The sequence below is a fragment of the Oncorhynchus clarkii genome, chromosome 3 (genome assembly GCF_045791955.1).
Source record: "Oncorhynchus clarkii lewisi isolate Uvic-CL-2024 chromosome 3, UVic_Ocla_1.0, whole genome shotgun sequence".
NCBI lineage: Eukaryota > Metazoa > Chordata > Actinopteri > Salmoniformes > Salmonidae > Oncorhynchus > Oncorhynchus clarkii.
Window position 1 is genome coordinate 24,006,875 of NC_092149.1, and position 18,231 is coordinate 24,025,105.

Here is an 18,231-nt window from a genome sequence, read left to right on the forward strand (position 1 = left end):
GTACAATACCTCTGACAGTACGGGCATACTGACCCACAGAGTTGTACAATGCCTCTGACAGCATGAGCATACTGACCCATAGAGTTGAGTTGTACAATGCCTCTGACAGTATGAGCATACTGACCCACAGAGTTTAGTTGTTCAATACCTCTGACAGTATGAGCATACTGACCCACAGAGTTGTACAATACCTCTGACAGTATGAGCATACTGACCCACAGAGTTTTACAATACCTCTGACAGTACGGGCATACTGACCCACAGAGTTTTACAATACCTCTGACAGTACGGGCATACTGACCCACAGAGTTTTACAATACCTCTGACAGTATGAGCATACTGACCCACAGAGTTGTGTACAATACCTCTGACAGCATGAGCATACTGACCCACAGAGTTGTGTACAATACCTCTGACAGTATGACTGCAAACATTCTATGAATCATAGCTGAATCATGATGGCTTCAGCAGAAAACATATTCATTGATTTCAGCATATTGTTGCAGTCACATGTCATGCTTTCACAAAGTAGTGGGTGTATCATAATCTGTGCACTACAGAGAGAGAGAGAGAGAGAGATACAGTGAGAGAAACAGAGACAGAGAGAGACAGGGAGAGAGAGAGAGAGACAGAGAGAGAGAGAGAGACAGAGAGAGACAGAGAGAGACAGGGAGAGAGACAGGGAGAGAGAGACAGAGAGACAGTGAGAGAGAGAGAGACAGAGAGAGACAGAGAGAGACAGGGAGCGAGAGACAGACAGAGAGAGAGAGAGACAGAGAGAGAGAGACAGAGACAGAGAGAGAGACAGGGAGAGAGAGAGAGAGACAGAGAAAGAGACAGAGAGAGAAAGAGAGATAGAGATAGCAAGAGAGACAGAGAGAGAGACAGAGATAGCAAGAGAGACAGAAAGAGATAGCAAGAGAGAGACAGAGAGTTGGCCCATAATGAGCATACTGACCCACAGAGTTTTACAATACCTCTGATAGCATGAGCATACTGACCCACAGAGTTATACAATACCTCTGACAGTACGGGCATACTGACCCACAGAGTTTTGCAATACCTCCTACAGCATGAGCATACTGACCCATAGAGTTATACAATACCTCTGACAGTATGGGCATACTGACCCACAGAGTTTTACAATACCTCTGACAGCATGAGCATACTGACCCACAGAGTTATACAATACCTCTGACAGTACGGGCATACTGACTCACAGAGTTTTACAATACCTCTGACAGCATGAGCATACTGACACACAGAGTTATACAATACCTCTGACAGCATGAGCATACTGACCCACAGAGTTTTACAATACCTCTGATAGCATGAGCATACTGACACACAGAGTTTTACAATACCTCTGACAGCATGAGCATACTGACCCACAGAGTTGTACAATACCTCTGACAGTACGGGCATACTGACCCACAGAGTTGTACAATGCCTCTGACAGCATGAGCATACTGACCCATAGAGTTGAGTTGTACAATGCCTCTGACAGTATGAGCATACTGACCCACAGAGTTTAGTTGTTCAATACCTCTGACAGTATGAGCATACTGACCCACAGAGTTGTACAATACCTCTGACAGTATGAGCATACTGACCCACAGAGTTTTACAATACCTCTGACAGTACGGGCATACTGACCCACAGAGTTTTACAATACCTCTGACAGTACGGGCATACTGACCCACAGAGTTTTACAATACCTCAGACAGTATGAGCATACTGACCCACAGAGTTGTGTACAATACCTCTGACAGCATGAGCATACTGACCCACAGAGTTGTGTACAATACCTCTGACAGTATGACTGCAAACATTCTATGAATCATAGCTGAATCATGATGGCTTCAGCAGAAAACATATTCATTGATTTCAGCATATTGCTGCAGTCACATGTCATGCTTTCACAAAGTAGTGGGTGTATCATAATCTGTGCACTACAGAGAGAGAGAGAGAGAGAGATACAGGGAGAGAAACAGAGACAGAGAGAGACAGGGAGAGAGAGAGAGAGACAGAGAGAGAGAGAGAGACAGAGAGAGACAGAGAGAGACAGGGAGAGAGACAGGGAGAGAGAGACAGAGAGACAGGGAGAGAGAGAGAGACAGAGAGAGACAGAGAGAGACAGGGAGCGAGAGACAGACAGAGAGAGAGAGAGACAGGGAGAGAGAGACAGAGACAGAGAGAGAGACAGGGAGAGAGAGAGAGAGACAGAGAAAGAGACAGAGAGAGAAAGAGAGATAGAGATAGCAAGAGAGACAGAGAGAGAGACAGAGATAGCAAGAGAGACAGAAAGAGATAGCAAGAGAGAGACAGAGAGACAGAGAGAGAGAAAGAGAGAGAGACAGAGATAGAGATAGACTAACATTGAAGCTTCATTAAAGCTGAAGTCATTAACTACTACCCTCACTGAGCTACAGTTCAGTAAAGACCACAACACAACACTACAATCCATGGCAAGCAAACTGGTGATAACTAAGAAACTACACCAAGTAAAACAGTCAGTATGCAACTCTTAATTCCAATGTGTCCCAGTGTCCTGGTAGCATGGTGCATTTTCAGTTAGCCGGTCTACTTTCATTCAGCAGTAAGAGAAGCTCTAATGACTATGATCATGGATAACACTTTCAGTGATGCTCATCTTATCTACCTCAAAATGATCTTCAATCAAGTTAATTGTCTCCAGAGGGCCTATATACAATTTCCATTGACACAACTCTTCCAGAAGTCCGTCCCTCACACCCACTCAGTCACATAATAAGGGTTCATAATTGATCTACATGTAATTCTTCCATACATGGAGATGTACATGTACATACGTGTTTCCATGGATACTCAACAAGATAATTGAGAAACAAACATTCACAGCTGATTTGCCAGGCAACACTCTTTTACATGTAAATCTACAGCCCAGACAAGAAACCATAAGTTATAGAGATTAATTAGACATGTTTAAAAGAAACTAAAATGTCATAGTTTTCAGAGACCTGACCACAAAACAAACTCAGCAAACCACTTACCAAACCAAATCAAACACTACCATGCTGCACTGCATCACTGCACATCACAGAGAGGAGAAGGACAGAGGTCAGAGCCTCTGTGACATTTGGATAAGGATAACCACAGTGAGGGGCCCACAGGGGCCAAGATTAGGTTGAAGTCGTCAGGTCTCCACACCAAGTGTGTGTCCCAAATGGCACCCGATTCCCTGTATAGTGCAGTACTTTTGACCAGTACTCTATGGGCCCTGGTCAAAAGTGGTACACTACATACTGTAGGAAATAGGGTGCAATTTGGGACCGCAGCCCAAGACAAACCTGGCTGTGTTCCTCCCTCAGAAAGAGAACTATTGAGGCCTTTCTGCTGGTCCTCCCATGTCACCTCTGAGGCAGGGTAGGGAGAGACAGACAGACAGACAGACAGACAGACAGACAGAGGAGCTGTTGACAACACTCACAGTAGAGGGGCATGGAGCTCCTTTCAAACAACAACAAACAGTGTTCCTGTCAAAGATACTTTGTTGTCTTGTGTACATTTATGGCAATAAAGCGTTTTGAATTGAATGAACCTTTCCTATTTAAACATGTGGGATGGATTCCATCAAGATTCACCATGAGGTGTAATCAAACAGTTGGCAAATTTCTATAACTCTCTCTCTCAATTAATGGTGCTGCACTCAGGAAAACCCTAAGATACCTCACTGACATTCACCTGGGAGAGAACACAGTTCATCCTGTGGTGAAGAGAGTTATGGTCAGCTATATGGTCAACACTCACAACCCATTATATGGATCATGGGTACAGGGGCATGGGAGGAATCAACGTATATATATTTTTTAATAAATTTATTTTTATGGATGGGATACATTGAATGGGTATTAGGAGCCACACAATGTTGTTAAAAAATCTACAGGATAGGCAAAAGAAAAATACAGCTGTATTAATTAATCTGTTTCATTATCATGAATATGTAGACCGTGTTTGCCTGTGTGTCTTCATTGTGAAACGAGGTCGCGACAGGGAAAGGCAGCCAGGTTCAGCACTGCAATCATGGACAGCTCCTTACTAAAGATTATGAATTTTGCGCCATCTGCAGGCCAGTAGTGGTAATGGTCTTCTGAATTGATGGATCTTAATTTGACCCTGTTTCTCACAGCAGGAAAATAATTCTGCAGCTACAGGAAATGTAAATTAATGGACATTTTTGTAGGGGTTGACACATCTTTCATTGGGTCAAATCAAGTCTGACATTTTTAAGTGGAAATTACAAACTTTAGAAGCCTTTTTAAACCTTGAATATACTACAATTTGTATTTCCTGCTGTGCAAAGAAATTCTCTGTGATAACAGAGTGATCAAATGAATACAGCAGATCTGTTTTTTGTTGGCCCAGTATCAAGAATGATATTTACAAGCTGTTATCGACAGTTTCATGACAATTGGCATTTAAATTGCAACATCTACTAACGACCAACAACCAGTTGCACGAATGTTGTGTCTAAGGTGACTGGTTCAACTTAAACTCTTCAAACTGCAATCCCAGCATGCATCCCTTTTCCTCCACTAGATTTACTTCAATCTCAATAAGTGCCGCTTTGACTGAAGCACGAAATCTTACATGTCTAATTGAAATGATCTTTAATTTCAAACTGTAGATTTGACCATGGAGCTATACAGTATATGTAACTAATATTGTTCTATTGAATTGTGTGGTTGTGACATGGGGATAAAGGGCTGAACATTGATTCTCAAACCCTTCAATTAAAGGGCAGTGTAGATTAGTGGTGTGTGGTTGTGATGGGGATGGGGCACGCACGACTGTATGAGCTCAGGGAGACAAAACTCTGTTATATTAGCATCAGTCTCAACCTCATTATCATCATCGTCATAATGATGAAGATCATCATCGTTATCATCACCACACACTCACCCAACCTCCACTCCTAAGGTTAGTTAAACACTGCAAATCAACCCAAATCTAATCAATCACATTCATCATCTCAGAAAATATGAAATGTGGATAAAAGAGAGACAGAAACACGGAAGAAAGTCGACTAAATTAACTATGGAAGCTCTAACTGGCATGCAGAGTCCCACAGCACTGACACACCCCTGAGGGCACTATTGAGGACACACCACCACAATGGTACACTCCTGAGTGCACTTGCCTTTCCTCCCATTCACAGGTGGGCCTGGCTGAGCCCTGTCCTCACAGTCTGAGCGGTAGTGGGACACAGACGGAGCTTTATGAGATCATGGAACACGGATGCATGCACAGAGGCATGCTCACACACACACACACACACACACACACACACACACACACGCATGACCACACACACACACACACACACACACACACACACACACACACACACACACACACACACACGCATGACCACACACAAACACACGTGTTTGCAAGCCTGCACACTTGTAAGAACACAAGTACACAAGCCTGCACACAGACCAAACGCATACAGATATGAAAACCCATAAAGTATAGCGCATGTTTCATGACCAAGATATTCTACTACTATCACACAGAAGACTTAACTGAATGAATGAACAGACAGATGGGTGAGGAGGAACTAGGAAGAGAGACCTGTGGGAAACTCCAGCTCCTGCCAACACAACCCTGGACACTCTCATTCAAGCCAGTACATTCATAAAGAACAGTACTGACTCAGAAAATGATCATATTTGAAGGGTTTTGGCTGAGGGGCAGAATGGCTGTAGGGCTTATAAAGATGGTACAACATCATAGTCCAGTACAGGCTGTGTGGACCAGACAGGGTCAAATTAAAGTTTTCAGTGTTCTGGGACTATTCTATTGGTTCCTATGGTACCAGGCAAACTAAATAAAGTGCAGCTTAAGTACATCATGTATTGGACCCTGATCTGGCGTGGAGTTCTCACCAGAGAGGCACATACATAAAGGTGACAGAGGTGAACCAGGAAGTCTTAAGGCTCAGTCTGCTCTGAGACACACCAGTAGATAGACACACCTCGCTCTCCCTCGTACTGCTCTAGAGGGCAAAGGTCACCAGTAGGCTCCTCCCATGTTCCCCCTGAGCGGTCGGGGGTCGTAGTAGAGACAGATAGATAACAACAGGAACAGGGGCTGATTAGATATCACTTGGTTTGTGGCTAAAGCCGTCAAAGCTAGTTCAGGTCTCAATGTTGACTTCCCTGTCCACATAAAGGAACAATAAAATCAAGGCAGGACGGTTGAACAGGGGTCACCACAGATACTATATCACAACATCTAGGTCCACCTTGTAAAATAGGTTTTCAGAGCTCAATGGGAATTCCTGGTTAAACAAAAAGGTTAAATAAATACAAATCTAACTGAAGCCAGTATGGTGCAACAACATGGATCCTTTGTCTAGGTTGGGAACACAAAGGTACAATCACACACACCTGACTGGATACACATTCCCTGTTCTGCTTTGATTTCTGTTACCTCAACATTTCAAACAACCCTCCTATTTGAATCCCAGCCCAGCCCAGCCCAGTCAGCCCAGTCAGCCCAGTCAGCCCAGCCCAGCCCAGCCCAGTCAGCCCAGCCCAGTCCGGCCCAGCCCAGCCCAGTCAGCCCAGCCCAGCCCAGTCAGCCCAGCCCAGTCAGCCCAACCCAGCCCAGCCCAGCCCAGCCCAGTCAGCCCAGCCCAGCCCAGCCCAGCCCAGTCAGCCCAGTCAGCCCAGCCCAGTCAGCCCAGCCCAGCCCAGCCCAGCCCAGTCAGCCCAGCCCAGTCAGCCCAGCCCAGCCCAGCCCAGCCCAGTCAGCCCAGTCAGCCCAGCCCAGTCAGCCCAGTCAGCCCGGCCCGGCCCAGCCCAGCCCAGCCCAGCCCAGTCAGCCCAGCCCAGCCAGCCCAGCCCAGTCAGCCCAGCACAGCCCAGCCCAGCCCAGCCCAGTCAGCCCAGCCCAGCCCAGCCCAGTCAGCCCAGCCCAGCCCAGTCAGCCCAGCCCAGCACAGTCAGCCCAGCCTAGCCCAGTCAGCCCAGTCAGCCCAGCCCAGTCAGCCCAGCCCAGTCAGCCCAGCCCAGCCCAGTCAGCCCAGCACAGTCAGCCCAGCCCAGTCAGCCCAGCCCAGTCAGCCCAGCCCAGTCAGCCCAGCCCAGCCCAGCCCAGTCAGCCCAGCCCAGTCAGCCCAGCCCAGCCCAGCCCAGCCCAGTCAGCCCAGCCCAGTCAGCCCAGCCCGGCCCAGCCAACCCCCAGTCCCCTGGCCTCTATGGATCAGTACCACATGCAGCAGCAGCATTAGTGCCATGATTAGATAAGTCCTGGCTGTGTCACGCTGCAGGGCTCTGTGTGAGCGTCAGCCCAGGGTCGGATCGATACATTAGAATACCTCCCCGATTTTCCCACCCTCTGCCATTAGCCCATGAGGAGAAAGAGGAGGGACAGAGGATAGAGGGGGAGAGGGGTATGGGGAGAGGAGAGGAGAGAGATGGGGACAGAGGGAGAGAGAGAGGAGGGACAGAGGATAGTGGGGGAGAGGGGTAGGGGGAGAGGAGAGAGATGGGGACAGAGGGAGAGAGAGAGAAGGGACAGAGGGGGAGAGGGGTAGGGGGAGAGGAGAGAGATGGGGACAGAGGGAGAGAGAGGACGGACAAAGGAGAGATGGGGAGACGGGAAGGGGGATAGGAGTGAGAGGGCAGGAGAGAGACTGGCTGGCTGCAGACAAGGAGGAGAGAGGAGTGCTCATGGTTTCTGACAATGATGAAGGAGTTCTGGGAGTGCTTTGACAAGTTCTCAGCACCAGCTAGGCTTTCTCTCTTTCTCTCTGCGTTCTACCTCCCTCTCTCTCCTTCTGCTCTCTCTCTCCCGCTCCCTTCTCCCTCTCTCTCTTTCTTTCTCTGCTCTTCTCCCTCTCTCTCTCTCTCCCGCTCCCTTCTCCCTCTCTCTCTCTCCCTCTCTCTCTCTCTCCCTCTCTCTCTCCCTTCTCCCTCTCTCTCTCTCTCTCTCTCTCCCTCTCTCTCTCTCTCTCTCTCTCTCTCTCTGCTCTCCTCTCTCTCTCTGCTCTCCTCTCTCTCTCTGCTCTCCTCTCTCTCTCGCTCCCTTCTCCTTCTCTCCCGTGGCCCGCTCCCTCCAATCACCACTCAGCTAATCTGTCAATTCACAGCGCAGCTCCAGAGATCTCAGGCTCATCCCCTCCCTTCCATCACCACACCCTTACATCATGTGACACACTCTGTTACAACCTGTCAGAACATTTTAGGGAGAGAAACGAGAACAATACATTTGTGCTGAAGAATCAAACGGTTTAAGATGGCATTCTGTCTGTGACCCTGAAGAGCTTCAGTAAAAGAAGCAGGATCCCGCTGTCTGTAGTAGTTCTGATTCCTCATCAAGGAGATAGTCTCACAGTACAGGATGAACTAGATGAACTCTCTGCATGCAGCTCAGTTATACCTCTTGTACCAGGGACAGAACCCCCAGTGACACGTCTCACCTGAGCACTCTGAAGTCATAACAGGAAGGACTGTTCAACATAGAACACAAAACTACAGTAGACCTCATGACAACTGAAAAACATGGAGGCTACGATGCTAGATGACAACACTGACCCAGTGTAGGAACCAGAAGAAGACTAGGAGGCTACGATGCTAGATGACAACACTGACCCAGTGTAGGAACCAGAAGAAGACTAGGAGGCTACGATGCTAGATGACAACACTGACCCAGTGTAGGAACCAGAAGAAGACTAGGAGGCTAAGCTAGGACACAGGACTGCTAGGTCACACAGTCAGGGAGTGAGAGACACACAGGCTGCAACATAGAGCAGGACAGGGGGTGCTGTGGACCACTGTAAATCAGGGCTGTTCAGTAGGGAGGAAACCTTTTGAAATGTAGTGAAACAGGGAGGTTCTCTCTGAACTTGTCTAATAAGAACACAGAATCAATATCCAATAAGAACACAGAATCATTATCTAGATTCTCATTGTAAAACATTTTGTTTTGATGTGCTCTACTGAACAGGACCCTGGTCCCTGCCGTTGCAGACAGATTCAGCCTTTCACAGGGGGGTTCTCTAACTCCCACCTCCTGTGAAAGACCACACCTACACTCTATGTTACAGACCTTCACAAGGTTCTGTTCCTTCTTCTCCATCTTCTGAGGAAGGAATGGAAGAAAGGAACCGAGTAGATATGTTAAAATAAAAAACAGCAAATATCACTGACTAAGGTTACAATGCATGTTGTAAACCTTCCACAGGACACCCTGGTTAACACTGACAACATATAGAGTACTGAGACCATAAGAACACACAACAAACTCACTAAAACAGAAGACACAGGAATTCTGAGCCAAGCTCTGTCGTTCATGAGCAACTGACCAGAGAGAACCCACAGACAGCAGTATCTGTTAAACTTGTTATGAGTCTTTTCCCACTCAGAGGTTAATGGCACAAAATAACCAATATCTCAAGGTGCCATACCCAGGTAAAGACTAGCAAATAACAAGAAACAATTGCTTCTGACAAAGAGATGCTTCAATCAAAGTCAAACCTGTTCCAAAGTAAGTGACCATAGTGACCAATGGAGAATAGCCTTAAGGTGTCACCAAACCAAAGCAACCAGAGAGGCCCAGAGCTGGGTATGGAAAATAAGCTGAGAACTTACTTCTGCCCTTGGTCCCTGTGGGTGGAAGCTGTGGTAGTTGCCGACCTCCTCTCCTGTCAGACATGGGGGTACTGGTAGGGCTGGTTTGGGCCGATCCGCTGCGGGGGTTCGCCCTACAGGGGGGGGCACAAAATGGTACAGCCTGGGTGAGTCAAGGATCAGAGGTCAGGCACAGAGATGACCTGTGATTGGTTGGAAGGCCCCGGACAAGCAGACGGACTACATTTCCCAGTGTGCTTTGCTTTGTTATGTAAGAGGATAGGATGATTGTAGAAACAGCAACACATCAAACAAACAAACTACTACTGTCTACTGGGGTTGGTAATGAACCAAACATGGAGAAAAAAATTGTATCAAACACATATATATGTCAGTTCACATATATACTGGACATGTTGTGTACAATCATGTCCATGCTCAACCAGGGAAGCTGCCATGTTGTTGGATCGGTCAAAGCTGGACACATAACAGATCATTTACCTGGTCAATTACCTGATCAATGAACTGATCAATTACCTGATCAATTACCTGATCAATTACCTGATCAATTACCGGGTCAATTACCTGATCAAGTTAATAACTAACTACCTTTTACTTTCTGTAGTATATTTTTTCAGTCTATTGTATTGAACGTATTCTCAACAGATATTCTTTCTCCATAAGACTTGTATTATGTTTTTACACCATCTGCCAGTTGAGCATCTGTGTCCCCTAAACACTGTATTCTGACAATATGTGTTGAAGGCAGGCTATGCAGAAGCATCAAATAATGTAGCTTGAATTATTACTTAATTTGCTAAACATGAATGACTAAAAGTTATTGCCTGAAAATGGCTAATAGTGATTACTGGTGTCTTATTCTAATTAAAAGCACATAACAGATGATCAAGCTCATTTGTAATTGGTAGGTTGCTGACTGATTTGAATAAATTCTATATATCTGGTGTAGGCCAAAGCAGGGTATCTGGGTTCCTTCTAATTCATGTCAGCACCTACCAGTTGATGAACTCTAAAACCCATCAAAACAATGACATTTGGCACATGACATGCTAGAGATAATGTAGCATCAGTTTTGCAACAAAGGTGATGAATCGCATGTTTCACTCCACCCATTAAGCTGCAAGGAAAGAGTGAGGACAGCACCCATGGGCGTTCGTTCAATGTGGACCAATGTGGACCAATGTGGACCAATGTGGACCAATGCGACCATGCGATCTGACGTTCTACAAAAGATTAGAAAGAAACCAACTGGAATAAAAAATGTAATTACAGGATAATAACAGGTAATGTTAGTAAAGAAAGAAAAGCACAATGGTGATCCATCACTACTATACTCAGTCAAAGTAGTGTATAAGTAGTGTGTTCCAAAAACAAAAACAGTTACTATCTAATCTACTACCAGTCTGGGATGGGGAAGGAAATGCAGCACCATTCGTTGCTTTAGGAGGGGGGGCGGAGTAAATGATAAAGTGGTGAGCTGGCTGGATGCTGATTGGATGCTGGGTGGGTGGTGGGGGGGTTGGTGGTTGGTTGCAGTGAGACAGGCAGAGAGAGGGGTGGGTGGTGGTTGTTGGTTGTTCTTTGGATTGGTGGGGCAGTAGCTATGCAGTGGAGGCTGGTGGGAGGAGAAATCGGAGGATGGGCTCATTGTAACGGCTGCAATGGCAGAAATGTAAAAGTATGAAACACATCAAACCCATGTGTTTGATTCCAATCCATGAATTCCATTCCAGCCATTACAATGAGGCCATCGTCTGATTTATAGTGACACCAGCCTCCTGTAGATGTGTCTGTCTGGTCACCTCGTTAAGGCAGGTGAGGGAGGGGCGGAGCGTCCGGAGGGTAAAGACGGCATGGACCTCATGAGGGCGGAGTCGGGCCGCTCCGTGGTGGTGCGCTCTAGCGCGGGACGCTGGTCAGCTGACCTGGACCTGCTGTGATACACATGCCTGTCAACGGTTCCGTGGTTCCTGCAACACGTTATTGAGAGAAGGGAAGGAAGCTGCTGCTGATGATCAGGTGACATGATACAGCAGAGTGATGCATGCCCTGCGTCCCTGGACTGGGCCCCATAGGGCCATAGCAGGTGTGACAGGGAGGGACAGGCAGGGGACAATGTGTCCCTCATCTGTGGTAGGTGACTGAGTGAGTGAGTGGGAGGCCCTTTGGAATCTGTCTGTGAGTGAAAGACACTGGGTGAGATGTGAGAGAATCGTGGATTAGCATGTGTTGGTTGGTTTCCATTCAGCCCACTAGCTTACTATACTCCTGCAAGGTACATGCCGAAAGCTGTCTCCGCCCTGCTATTGCAAAATGTAACTGAAATCTAGTTGGAAAAAGAAAATATATTTTTGTCACCGAGTAGTTTTGGGAAAAAATGGAATAAAATGCATTTCACATACGTACACCGTGTACACAAGAAAATCTACACAGTATCATTATGTAGAATAAAAACATGAATTTGCTGTTGTTTTGTATCGTGTTGTTCCATAAGCGTCTTCATAGGCAGTAAGTGTCATTACCTCTCAATAGCATGTGTATATCTGAAAATCAGGTCACATCAGTTAGTTATATCATTGTCATTGCAAATGCTCATGAAGAAAAATACCTTACTTAGACCAGATGTGGATTATCATCTGACATGAGCAGCATTTGCAAAGCCATAAACAAACACCAAACACTGAGGACACGGTGGCAGCACAGTAAAATAGCAAATATTAACAAGCTGTCCAGCAGAGGCTATGCTTCCTGCTTCCTGTTCTACACCAGCCAATTGCAACACAGCGGTCACTCCAGTTGTAGACCAGCCAATTGCAACACAGACACTTCATCAGCCAGTGAACGACCTTACGTTGCCTGAGACTTTAACGATGGTGACCATCATCATAATCATTCGTGGTCTACGATCCTCAGGTCGTTATGTCCAGAGACTTATGGCTTTGAACAGTAAAGGAGATGTCGGAATCTAACGACTTGTTACTTGGATACTGTAGTTCCCCATAGCTCTCTCTCTCTCTACCTTTCAGGATATTCCCTTGGGATTTCAACACGGTCAAAATAATAACTCAAACAGCCCAAGTCTGGTGTGGTTAGTATATACTCTGATAATACGTTGCACACCTTTGTTGCACAGTAGAAATATTAAAAGTCTAGTTAGATCGACTACAGCACCTACTACTGTAACATCTACACTGTTATTACCTTGTCTCCCACTGCATTCCTCCTGCTAAAACTATACATCTACTGTAACATCTACACTGTTATTACCTTGTCTCCCACTGCATTCCTCCTGCTAAAACTATACATCTACTGTAACATCTACACTGTTAATACCTTGTCTCCCACTGCATTCCTCCTGCTAAAACTATACATCTACTGTAACATCTACACTGTTATTACCTTGTCTCCCACTGCATTCCTCCTGCTAAAACTATACATCTACTGTAACATCTACACTGTTATTACCTTGTCTCCCACTGCATTCCTCCTGCTAAAACTATACATCTACTGTAACATCTACACTGTTATTACCTTGTCTCCCACTGCATTCCTCCTGCTAAAACTATACATCTACTGTAACATCTACACTGTTATTACCTTGTCTCCCACTGCATTCCTCCTGCTAAAACTATACATCTACTGTAACATCTACACTGTTATTACCTTGTCTCCCACTGCATTCCTCCTGCTAAAACTATACATCTACTGTAACATCTACACTGTTATTACCTTGTCTCCCACTGCATTCCTCCTTCTAAAACTATACATCTACTGAAGCAGCTACAATATGAGGTCCCACTCAATATAGACTTGCCATCTTAACCCTGTGGGCTCTGGTCAAAAGTAGTCCCCTGTAAAGGGAATAGGGTGCCATTCGGGACACAGTCAAATACTTTAGTTTAGTTCTACAGCCAACAGTGTGAGAAGCATGGCATCTATCCAAGGTCACTGTCTAGATCTACTGTGCTGGCAGGGACCTGTTCTCAGGGGCCGCACGGGCCACGGCGACTCACCCGGGGCTCTGAGCCACTCCACTCTCTCTCTCTCTCTCTCTGACTCTCCCTCTCTGTCTCTCTCTCGCTCCTCTGACTCTCCCTCTCTCTCTGACTCTCCCACTCTCTCTGACTCTCCCTCTCTGTCTCTCTCTGACTCTCCCTCTTCTCTCTCTCCCCCTTCTCCCTCTCCCTCTCCCTCTGTTTCTCTCCTAATCATTCTGACTATAGCAGAAAGAGAAGGCACACAGTTGGAATGGGAGTGGAAGGGACATCTCCTCTCCTCTCCTCTCTGACTGTGTGACTGCCATGGGATGTGAGAACCATTCATCTCCCTGCCAATCTACAGACAGAGAGAGTGAAGCTATCTGGTCCGCGGCCTCGCTCAGGGAAACTTTGTGACACTTTAATAAAGTCAGTTGCGCTGCCTCAGTTCTGACGACTCATTGTTTTTTTCTCCTGGAGAGACAATGCACGATGTGTCGTTTTTGACTGACAGCCAGATGGCAGCGATGGGAGCCCAGGAGGAGCTATTTGCAGCATTTCTCCAGGGGGTGCTGAGAGTGTGACGTTGCGTTCCAAATTACACCCAATTCCCTATTTAGTGCACTACATTTTACCAGGGCCCATAGAACTCTGGTCAAACGTAGTGCACTATATAAGGACTTTGGGAGTGCCCGGCTTGGCCCAGCCCGCTGAACTGGCACATCACAACATTGGGCCTGGCACACGCACTTGGGGGGAACCTGAGCCTGATCCTAGGCCATCATAGGGCTGGAACAGCCTGGGCATGGGGCAGTGCTGAGCTTCCCATACTTAGCACTCTTAGCATAGAGAAAGTCACTCAGGTCCAGGACAGAAGAGAAACAGACAGACCCTCAGAGTCAGCATGGAGAAATGGCTAGGCAGTTCTCCTTCGTCTTCAGATAAAAATATCTTTCACTCATGTGGTACTGACCTGTCGGCCATATTGGCCTTCATCACAATGACAATGACATGGTTTGAAGACAGAGAGGGCCAGATCAAATCAAACTGCAGACATACAGTTAACCACTGTTGATTATGATCCAGGCCATCCAAGATGGCGGAGGTAATGTTAGAGAGACAACCAGGCATTAATAAAGGAAAGGTAAACATCCCATTACCACCAGCAGCATCAAAAGGCCATGTGTCCTTTTGTTCAATGCAGCCCTTATACAGTATTACCTGTAGAGCTGAGCATCAGAGCTACCAATGACCAGCCACTCTTTATTTAGCCAGATACAAACAGGACACCACTGATCACAAACACAACTTGTCATCTTACCACTGATGGTAGTAGGCATGACAACAAAACATCAACAGAGTACGATACATGTGTCACAACCGATGTGGAGACACAAGAGCTCGCAGCAGCCTCTATATTACACAGTAATTGGAGGCAGTTGTGTGGTTTATGGGTCTAGTACACAACTTGAGCAGAGCTGTGATGACATGCTCCTGAACCAGATATCACCCAGGATATCACCCAGGATATCACCCAGGATATCACATGGGGTTCATCACCTTTTGCAATCACATAGAAAATGTTTTAATGTCATACAGACGACTACAGAGAAACAGACCCACAAAATGGCTGACTGTGGATATATACGTAGAGACACTGTAATGTGAATACCTCTTGTAGTCATAGTCGACGGAAGCAGAGGAGGAGTACGCGCCCTCTGAGTGGGCTCGGGACATCCTAGTGGAGCGCAGTAACCTGACAGCCTCTTCTCGACTGATGTTGGATATGCGGTGGTTGCGGCTGGCGAAAAGAGAGCGGTCAGAGGGAGTCAATGTGTGTTTTAACAATACCTTAATACCAGGTTGGTCAGGTGGGAAAGAGAGAGAGAGAGAAGGTCATGAACCTGTGGACGAAACCTGGTTTTCACATGACCCTGGGGACAGTTGGGGACAACTGATGGAAGTACACCAACTCTCTGTAGACTGTTAAGGGGACAGTTGATGGGGGCGCACCAACTCTCTGTAGACTGTTAAGGGGACAGTTGATGGGGGCGCACCAACTCTCTGTAGACTGTTAAGGGGACAGTTGATGGGGGCGCACCAACTCTCTGTAGACTGTTAAGGGGACAGGTGATGGGGGCGCACCAACTCACTGTAGACTGTTAAGGGGACAGTTGATGGGGGCGCACCAACTCTCTGTAGACTGTTAAGGGGACAGTTGATGGGAGCGCACCAACTCTGTAGACTGTTAAGGAGACAGTTGATGGGGGCGCACCAACTCTGTAGACTGTTAAGGAGACAGTTGATGGGGGCACACCAACTCTGTAGACTGTTAAGGAGACAGTTGATGGGGGCGCACCAACTCTGTAGACTGTTAAGGAGACAGTTGATGGGGGCGCACCAACTCTGTGGACTGTTAAGGGGACAGTTGATGGGGGCGCACCAAGTCTGTAGACTGTTAAGGGGACAGTTAATGGGGGCGCACCAACTCTGTAGACTGTTAAGGGGACAGTTGATGGGGGCGCACCAACTCTGTAGACTGTTAAGGGGACAGTTGATGGGGGCGCACCAACTCTCTGTACCTCTACTATTCTCTTGTGGTTTGATCCAAACACAACATCCACCTTGACCGCTGTGGATGGGTAGCCACCATTAAGAGTGTATATCAGATATATAGGATTCATATACTGATATATACAGTGGTACAACACAGGGTGGGCACTGGGCAGGGGGAACTACATCTGCTGGACAACTCTTCACAAACAGAAAAAAACAACAGGACACATCCATTTCAGACTATTGACAGGCTAGTTTCTTTGAGGTATATCTCAAGGTACAATTGAAGATAACAAATAGCGGGCCATGCATTTGTCTACCAGTAAAGATACGTAATCAATGATGAAACTTTGGCAAATGTATGAAAAGTATGTGGAGAGAGGAAATGTATGTGTTTATGAAGCCGAAATGAGGAGTGATCCTGATTCTGTATCTTTTGGTTCCATATAGAATCCTCTGGGGAAAGGGTTCTACCTGGAACCAAAAGGGTTTTACCTGGAACCAAAAAGGTTTCTTCAAAGGGTTCTCCTATGGGGACAGCAGAAGAACTCTTTTAGGTTCTAGATAGCACCTTTTCTTTCTGAGTATATGGGCCATGGAGTGGCCCACCTGTTTAATTCTACTGACTACAAAAGACCACACACTACACTTATGCATATACAGTATATTTGTCTGGGAAGGGAGAAATATATACCTGGCTGCCCACACCACACCACACCACACCACACGTTGTATCGTCAATGGCATTGGCTTAGGATGTGAAGTGGATAGGTTTGTGCGCCATTGACATTAAACCAACACAGGCTTGAAGCTTCATAGGCCAGCAGCTTCCTACAGACAGACAGGGGGCGAAGTGGAGGGTGTGATGGAGGGAGGAACATGCACTGTCAGGTAAGAGTCTACCTGGGTTCCTTCTGATGATCATCACTAGGTTGACAGCGTCTGGATCGAGGTAGGGTGAGAAAATGGCTGCGAGACATGAAGGGAGAGAACAGAGACATGGTTGAATGGGGCTGAATGGGGAGGGAGAAGAGGGAGAAAGAGAGAGAGTGAGAGACACACGGGGCGAGAGAGAGAGACACGAGGAGAGAGAGAGACACAGGGAGAGAGAGATATAGCGAGAGAGAGAGACGGGGTGAGAGAGAGAGATATATCGAGAGAGAGAGACAGGGTGAGAGAGAGCGAGAGAGAGAGAGAGAGAGACAGGGTGAGAGAGAGAGGGAGAGAGACACGAGGAGAGAGAGAGACACAGGGAGAGAGAGAGATATCGAGAGAGAGAGACGGGGTGAGAGAGAGAGATATATCGAGAGAGAGAGACAGGGTGAGAGAGAGCGAGAGAGAGAGAGAGAGAGACAGGGTGAGAGAGAGCGAGAGAGAGAGAGAGAGAGAGAGAGAGAGAGAGACGAGGAGAGAGAGAGACACAGGGAGAGAGAGAGATATCGAGAGAGAGAGACAGGGTGAGAGAGAGAGACATATTGAGAGAGAGAGACAGGGTGAGAGAGAGCGAGAGAGAGAGAGAGAGAGACAGGGTGAGAGAGAGAGGGAGAGAGACACGAGGAGAGAGAGAGACACAGGGAGAGAGAGAGATATCGAGAGAGAGAGACGGGGTGAGAGAGAGAGATATATCGAGAGAGAGAGACAGGGTGAGAGAGAGCGAGAGAGAGAGAGAGAGAGACAGGGTGAGAGAGAGCGAGCGAGAGAGAGAGAGACACGAGGAGAGAGAGAGATAGGGTGAGAGAGATCGAGAGAGATAGCGAGAGACAGACACGGGAGAGAGAGATAGCGAGAGAGAGACAAAGGGAGAGAGAGAGAGAGATAGAGAGAGAGAACAAGAGAAATAGCGAGAGAGACACAGGAGAGAGGGATCGCGAGAGAGAGACACAGAGAGAGAGAGAGAGAAAGAGAGAGAGAGAGAGAGAGAGAGAGAGAGAGAGAGAGAGAGAGAGAGAGAGAGAGAGAGATGTACAGTGTTGGAGGAGAGAAGGGAGGATACAGCCATGGAAGAGGAGAGGATATTGGTGCAGTCCTTCCTCAGGTTAGAAAGCCCATTGAGATGC

At 47.0% G+C, this 18,231-nt stretch overlaps 1 protein-coding gene across 1 annotated transcript in view; it reads right to left on the reverse strand.

Annotated features, from left to right (window-relative positions):
- LOC139391307 (regulating synaptic membrane exocytosis protein 2-like) overlaps nucleotides 1–18,231 on the reverse strand; it is a 231,737-nt gene that overhangs the window by 59,986 nt on the left and 153,520 nt on the right. Inside the window, exons 19-22 of the mRNA XM_071138921.1 lie at nucleotides 17,078–17,143; nucleotides 15,291–15,419; nucleotides 11,444–11,611; nucleotides 9,642–9,754 (exon numbers count right to left, since the gene is read on the reverse strand). Coding sequence (XP_070995022.1) covers nucleotides 9,642–9,754; nucleotides 11,444–11,611; nucleotides 15,291–15,419; nucleotides 17,078–17,143 — 476 coding nt within the window. The remainder of the gene's footprint in view (nucleotides 1–9,641; nucleotides 9,755–11,443; nucleotides 11,612–15,290; nucleotides 15,420–17,077; nucleotides 17,144–18,231) is intronic.